The sequence below is a fragment of the Cololabis saira genome, chromosome 20, assembly GCF_033807715.1.
Source record: "Cololabis saira isolate AMF1-May2022 chromosome 20, fColSai1.1, whole genome shotgun sequence".
NCBI classification, from domain to species: domain Eukaryota; kingdom Metazoa; phylum Chordata; class Actinopteri; order Beloniformes; family Belonidae; genus Cololabis; species Cololabis saira.
In genome coordinates this window covers 12,710,651-12,719,005 of record NC_084606.1, presented here as the reverse complement: position 1 = coordinate 12,719,005, position 8,355 = coordinate 12,710,651, and the positions used below count along the sequence as shown (strand labels likewise).

The 8,355-nt window shown below is 38.8% G+C and overlaps 1 protein-coding gene across 1 annotated transcript; it reads left to right on the top strand.

The window, feature by feature from the left end:
* The first annotated feature begins 1,632 nt into the window (after positions 1 to 1,632).
* ccl36.1 (chemokine (C-C motif) ligand 36, duplicate 1) lies at positions 1,633 to 2,639 on the top strand. Its single transcript, XM_061709956.1, has 3 exons — positions 1,633 to 1,788; positions 1,878 to 1,989; positions 2,344 to 2,639. The coding sequence occupies exons 1-3, from the start codon at positions 1,719 to 1,721 to the stop codon at positions 2,432 to 2,434; spliced, it is 273 nt and encodes a 90-aa protein (XP_061565940.1). The 5' UTR covers positions 1,633 to 1,718; the 3' UTR covers positions 2,435 to 2,639.
* Positions 2,640 to 8,355: the final 5,716 nt, after the last annotated feature.

Sequence of the window (8,355 nt, the reverse complement as noted above, 5' to 3'; positions counted from 1 at the left end):
TCGGGCCCTATGTATTTGGTGTTTCCACTCACCTGCTTTATTTGTAAACATGTCTCCCAATACCAGTAATTTCCTGATCCTGCGTGATTGTAGAACATCAGCTCCATCCTGGTTCAGCTAGTTTCCATATGAGCTTGTATTCAACTGCAGCTCAATAACACAGAGAAGTGGATGATGATGTTGAACTCTCTATAAATTTTTTCCTCCATCAGCTGAGATCAGATATGTGTGGCGACTGCACTACTGCTATTTCTACACTATTGGAGGATTGACTCCAGTGCTTTTAAGGATTGACACGACTACTAACTAGTCCCAAAGTCTCTAGCAGAATAACCAGCTCCAACACCCCCCTCCACCTCAGAAAAGTAGTGAATAGTAAATGTTACTGATTTAAATTAGACTTAATTTGGAGATGAAACCTGAATTTTAATTATTAAAGATACAATTATCAACTTGAAATTGCATTATTTACCATTATAGTAATCAGATTACACCGTATATCAGCATCACTTAATTGGACCTGATGCTTAATCAATCACAACGATATGCAAATATTATTCATATATTTATTCAAACAAGGCTGTTGTAAAATACAAATAGTTTACAAAACTGTACATTAACAAGAGGAAGAACTGCTGATCACCAGATTCTGTCACCTTGGTGCAACAGCATCTTAATGATCCGAGTCCGAGACCTGGAGAGACCCAGAGACCCGAAACTGAAACAAGACCAAGACCACAAAAAAGTGGTCTTGAGAACTACGAGCCTAGTTTTGGTGTGTTGTGTCAGATATAAATGGACAAATGAAGATGATTATGAAAGGATGTCTAGGATGGATATCAGGCTGGAAAAGACTAAATAGTTTCTACTGCATTTGGACTCCACCGATCTTTAAAAGGCTTTTCAAAAATAGAGAAAAGACTAAATGAGCGATGCTCTTCTCAGGGAGAATTTATATGAACTTTAATATTCCTTTAGGGTCCATTTGGTTCACAGCACTAGTCAGCACAAATAGACATTAAATCACACGTAAACACTATAGTTAATAGGACACAAACACATCAGCTGTGACAGGAAAGCTTGTGAGGCTTGTAACATTTAACAACATCGCTGTGTTCGGCAGACAAATGCACCGCTGCTGATCTGCATTTACAAAAGATCACATGTAAAAGGTTTCTTGGAAGAACTTAATGTTCTATTTTATTTATTTATTTCTACAAAGTAAGTGAAAATACAGTAATTGTTTGGTCAGTACGGATGGACCTACTAAAATTCCTCCAAGCTACTGTGCAGAAGTGATTTATTCATTTATTGAAAAGTAGCATTCTTTCATCTGTTTTTGATCTTTGTTTTATGACTTGAGAGTTGGAAGCAGGACTTTGTGTGTGTGTGTGTGTGCATGTGTGCATGTGTGTGTGTGTGTGTGGGTGTGTGCATGTGCGTGTGTGTGTGTGTGCTTTGAGCAGCACCTTTGGTCTAACCACATGTGGATTTTTTCTTTGCAATGTATCACCCTTTTCAATGTAATGGAAAGTTTCTGTTACAGGCAAATTTAGTCCCTTTGAAACCACACACCCCCTCCCCTCCTTTAACACCAATGAGACCTTGTCACCTTGTATTTTTTGTGTGTTAGTGATCGTCCTAAACTCGACACCCAGACATCTCGTGTGCAGAAACCCCGGCAGCCGTGGTGTTACATCTCCGCTTGGTCGAGCATCATGAGGACCACTCACATCCTTCTGCTCTGCGTCCTGGCAGCTGCTCTGCTGCACACGGCCCTCGCCAACAGTAAGACTCACTCAGGCCGGGCTTTTACAGCCTTCCTTTAGCAGGATCTATCAAGATTAAGATGCATTAATCAAAGCTTCTCTCTTTAGATGGAACTGGGCCTGATGAATGCTGCTTCAAGTTCTATCCAAGAAGGCTTAAGAAAAGCATCTTTGCTACATATCACATGACTGATCATCGCTGCTCCAAGACAGGAGCCATGTAAGTACCGCAATCAGGTTTTAACCCGAATAAAACATGTTCAATACAGCTACCTAGGACAAATAAGTACATTTACATTAGACGGATGGATGGATGGATGGATGAGGATAGAGATACAGGTTATGAATGTTCTATGAAATATACAGATCTTAAAATCTACCGACTATATTATAAATAATAATAATGGCATTCAAAAAAGTTCACAGTTAAACATTTTTATTGTCTGATCTCTTACTCTTTATTTTGTTCAGCTTTACTCATATTACATTTTTGATGTCTTTATATCACTATTTGAAACTTTGTGTTATTTCTATGGAAAAAGTAGACACTCACACAAGCATGTATTGTTTTTAGCTTGGTGACAAAAAAGGGCCGTCACATCTGTGGTGATCCAAATAGTTCTTGGGTGGAGAGCGTCATGAAATCTCTGGACGAGGAGTCCTAGAGGAGCGGCTGAGATGATGCAGCAATACACTCAGGATTTTGATACAAAGTGTTTTAAATAATCAAAAGCAGCTTCCATGCAGAGTTAATCATTTGTGTGTTATATGTATTTACGCATTACTCGCATTAACCCAGTATAATGCTCATGCTACTTTCAGTACTGTGGAAATAAATGACTGTCTCTTCGTTATTCTTGCTCAGAAGATCCGTAGTGGGGCTCTGTTATATTCTGATGGCTCCCAAATAAATATATCCATACATCTTACTAATCAATCATAGTTATTTTTGTTCAATTAAAGAGTTTGCTGTTATATATTGTTTTTTTTTGTTACATCCAACTACCAACTGCCTGTTTCTAAGTTTGGTCAACTATCACAGGGAACAACTAGCTTAGATTGTGAAATGCCATATTACAGGACTGTCTCAGAAAATTAGAATATTGTGATTTTCTGTAATGCAATTACAAAAACAAAAATGTCATGCATTCTGGATTCATTACAAATCAACTATTGCAAGCCTTTTATTATTTTAATATTGCTGATCATGGCTTACAGCTTAAGAAAACTCAAATATCATATCTCAAAAAATTATAATATTCTGGGAATCTTAATCTTAAACTGTAAGCCATGATCAGCAATATTAAAATAATAAAAGGCTTGCAATATTTCAGTTGATTTGTAATGAATCCAGAATCTATGACATTTTAGTTTTTTTTTAATTGCATTACAGAAAATAAAGAACTTTATCACAATATTCAAATTTTCTGAGACAGTCCTGTATATGTGCTGCCATTGTCCTGTGCTATTAGTTAGTTCCTATTTTGACATTTGAACTTCAAATGAAAATGATATGCTAAATAAAATCACCCTGTAAATGTCTGACTTTTGAGATGATTATTGAATTTCTGACAAGTCATTTCGGAATCCGACATTCAATTCAATAAAATCATGTTATTTTAGTTATGTAAAGATGCGAGACGTCAGTGTTTAGGAATCTACAGTCTGTTTGTCAGATGATTGACTTGATGGTTGTAGGTGTTTTATTGTCGGCACACTTTTCACTTAGCAATATTCCTCTCCTTGTTATATGTTAAACTGGCTAATCACTGACACTGGTAAGACTGGGATCTCAGCTTAAAAAAAAACAACAAAAACAAATACATTTAATATCCCTAGATACATTTTTTTTTTTTTTTGTAATTTTAGTTTTGTGATTACAGTACATTTTTCCAACTGTTAAAACACACTTTTGCAAACTAGGCTGGTTTCACCTGTTCCCATCCCAAATGTATCATAGGTACAAAATGACGGTATAACAAACCATTTAACTCGACAACCTTTATTAATAATAACAAATGTGTGTAAGTATAGATACACTAATTTGATTGTATGAGTCAAATAAAATAACATAAAATTCAATCTGAAATAAACAAATAAGAAATAAACTTAAACCTGAAATAAAAAAATATCAAATTAAAAAATTCAACCTGAAATACATAAATAATAAATAAACTTCAACTTGAAATAAATAAATATCAAATAAAAAAATTCAACCTGAAATAAATAAATAAATGTTGAATAAAAAACTTAAAACTAGATAAAAAGTCCAATACGTACCACCATTGTGCGATCTTGAAGAAATATGAACTTTTGAGTTGGGACAATATAATTAAATACTCAGATTGCATCCTTGTATAAAAAATCATCCATGGTCTGGCTCCACCTCCATTAAATATATTTATAAAGAAAAACATGAACAGGTTAACCAGAGCAGGATCTAGAGGTGACTGTATTGTCCCATTCAGAAAAAGTGCTTTTGGGCAGTCAGCGTTTTCATACCGAGCGTCTCATACATGGAACACAGGACCAAATGTCATACGAGACATACTGTACCCACCCTCACCTGCTTCATTAAACACTTAAGAACAAGCTTCTAGACAATCAAGTCTGCACTTATATTACATCTTAGAGTATTTTATTGTATGTTTTCTCTTAAATCTTAGTGTATTTTATTGTATTTTCTTCTATTGTGTATTTATTAGTGTATTTTACTGCTGTGTGTCATCATTTCTTGGACTGTATGTAATGTATGCGTGTCTTTTACATCAACCTGCCCCAGGGACTAAAGATCCAAATTAGCCACTGGCTATAATCTAGCATATTTACATGAAAATGTTATTATTATTATGTACTGTCCCTGGTTCTTTTCCTTTAAAAAGAAAATACAAATACAAATTAAAGCTGCAAGCAGCAATGAACGGGCCCTCGCACTCACGTCAACCGCCCCCCATAAGCATATCAGAAATGACACCACCCACGACTTCCTATGTCAAACCCTTCAAAAGTTATAGCAGAAAAAAGGGACGACCAGTCAGAAGAAGGGGCGGGGCTAATTCAGGGCAAAGAAGATCAAGGACTCATTACAGAGTCCCATGACACCACCCACGACTCTCTATGTCAAAACATTCAAAAGTTATAGCAGAAAATAGGGACAACCAATCAGAAAAAGGGACTGGGCTAATTGTCACCAATTATGGTCAAGGACTCAATGCCGAGTCCCATGACACCACCCACGACTCTCTATGTCAAACCTTTCAAAAGTTATGGCAGAAAAAAGTATTCTAGGGGGCGCTGTTGAGCCGTGAGGACACGCCCATTAATGCAAACCATGAAAAAAAAAATCAGATCACTCAAATGAACGACGATCATACAGTACAGCTGTATCTCATGGTCCAGAATGTATGATATTATATTAATCTATTATACCATATTATATTACATGTTGTTATTTCATATTAGCGTACCCAGTAATATAGCATATTGTATTATTGCATTGTATGTTGCTTCATTTCATATATTTTTGACTGTATTATATTGTAAAATGATATATCATAGCGATTGCATTATTATATAATTTCAATTTATAACACTAATATACAATTCCTCACACACACACTCCTTCCAAATGTTTCTTTTTTTTCTCCATTATGACAATTGTATGCTGTCATCCGTTATGTTTTTTGTTTTTAAGCTTGTTATGTCTGTTATTCAAATATATTAATACATTCATTAATATGCTATACTGTATTTTGTATTGTGTATATTGTGTGTGTGTGTGTGTGTGTATATATATATATATATATATATATATATATATATATATATATATATATATATATATATATATATATAGTGTGTGTGTGTGTGTGTGTGTGTGTGTGTGTGTGTGTGTGTGTGTGTGTGTGTGTGTGTATACCTGAAGTGTGACTACCTGCAGAACGTATTTTAGCATGAAAGCTTGCATATTTAACGTACATCAAGCATCCTGTATCATAGCTACATGTCTGCCGTTTGTAACAAAGCAAACCGCGTGAAAATCGGTTGAAAATCAAGTGAGTTATAGTTATTTTACTTATGCAGACACCTCCTTCCACAATAGAAGTGAACGCTCTAGAGTTAAAGCGATACCGATCCAAGATGGCGGCCACGCCCGACGTTCTCAGGCAGTCAATGCGGCGCCTCGACCAAGATGGCGGCCGCGCTGAACATCAGCCCCTCCCCCCGCGGGAGCTGCGCGCGCAAACTCCACTCAAATTCAAAAGTTATGGCAGAAAATCGGGACAACCAATCAGAAGAAGGGGAAAGAGAAAAGTAATGTGCGTCGTCACAGGACAGAGACGAACATTTTGATGTAAAAAAAACACAAAAATTGCTGACAAAAATTTTGGCATATCAAGCCAGGCTTGAACTCTCGACCTCTGGCAGCAAAGACCGCAATAATCTGGCTGAGCTAAGTCTCAGCTTATCCTTTTATTTGACCTACTGGGTTAGGACAGACCAACATAGCGATAAACTGTCTGGAACTTTTTTTTCCTAATTTTTTAAATATTTGTAAGTTATAAATATTAGTAAAACCCTACTATTTAAATTATTACTTTTTTTGTAACCATTCTGCCAAGGTTGTAACCGGGCTGAGCCGGGAATATTTCTGAAGTCACCACATTACAGGGAGCTGATTGGTCGGGGGGCGGGGCCGTCATCACCCTACTCGCCACTGATTGGTCGGGGGGCGGGGCCGTCATCACCCTACTCGCCACTGATTGGTCGGGGGGCGGGGCCGCCATCACCCTACTCGCCACTGATTGGTCAGGGGGCGGGGCCGGCAGACGTTTGAATCAGGAAGCGGGAGTCAGCGCGAGAGCGACTGGCGGCTCGCGGCAATTTTATTATAAAAAAAGGACAACCAATCAGAAGAAGGCGCGGGGCTAATTCAGGCCAATGAAGTTCAAGGACTCCATAAAGAATCTGATGACACCACCCACGACTCTCTATGTCAAACCATTCAAAAGTTATAGCAGAAAATCGGGACAACCAATCAGAAGAAGGGGCGGGGCTAATTAAGGCCAACTAAGCTTAAGGACTCATTACAGAATCCCATGACACCACCCACGACTTCCTATGTCAAACCATTCAAAAGTTATGGCAGATAAAAGTATTCTAGGGGGGGCTGTTGAGCCGTTAGGCCACGCCCATTAATGCAAACCAAGAAATATCAAATTTATCGCCAAGTCTGTCTTGCATGCAAAATTTGGTGACTTTTGGAGAACTATCAAATATGGACCAATCACATGAAGGGGGGGGCGCGCCTTTTGGCGTCTAGCGTCGCCACGGTAACACTTTTGAAAGAGAAAAGTAATGCGTGGCGTCGCAGGATGTAGACGCACATTTTGATGTATAACACACCTGGGTGCACGTTACGGTTCGGGCTGAATTAACTGCCGAAGGAATGGCATAAATTTAGCCAAAATTACACAATTTATTCAAAATGGCCGACATCCTGTTCGGTTTCGGCCATGGCTCCAAGAGACTTTTCTTTAAGTTGTGCCATGATACAGGTGTGTAGCGATTCTCGTGCATGTACGTCAAACCGTATTGTGGGGCTTGAGGCACAAAGTTTTCCGGGGGGCGCTGTTGAGCCATTTTGCCACGCCCATTAATGCAAACCATGAAATATCAAATTTATCTCCAGGCCTGGCTTGCGTGCCAAATTTGGTGCCTTTTGGGGAACTATCAAATATGGACCAATCAGATGAAGGGGGGGTGCGCTTGTTGGTGTCTAGCGTCGCCACGGTAACACTTTTCAAAGAGAAAAGTAATGCGTGTAGTCGCAGGATGGAGACGCACATTTTGATGTATAACACATCTGGGTTCACGATACGGTTCGGGCTGAATTAACTCTCGAAGGAATGGCATATATTGCTCCAAAATTACGCAATTAATTCAGAATGTTCAAAATGGCCGACTTCCTGTTCGGTTTCGGCCATGGCGCCAAGAGACTTTTCTTTTAGTTGCGACATAATACAGGAGTGTACCGATTTTCATTCATGTACGTCAAACCGTATTATGGGGCTTGAGGCACAAAGTTTTTTCTGTCGAACCAATCAGATGAAGGGTGGGCGCGCTTTTTGGCGTCTAGCGCCGCCACGGTAACGCTTTTGAAAGAGAAAAGTAATGCGTGTAGTCGCAGGATGGAGACGCACATTTTGATGTATAACACACTTGGGGGCACGTTACGGTTCGGGCTGAATTAACTTTCGAAGGAATGGCATAAATTTCGCCAAAATGACACGACTAATTCAAAATGGCCGACTTCCTGTTCGGTTTCGGGCATGACGCCAAGAGACTTTTCTTTCAGTTGCGCCATGATACAGGTGTGTACCGATTTTCGTGCATGTACGTCAAACCGTATCGTGGGGCTTGAGGCACAAAGTTTTCAAGGGGGCGCTGTTGAGCCATTTTGCCACGCCCATTAATGCAAACCATTAAATATCAAATTTTTCGCCAGGCCTGACTAGGGTGCAAAATTTGGTGACTTTTTGGGCACGTTTAGGGGGGCAAAAAGGCCCTCCTTTCGTCAGAAAAA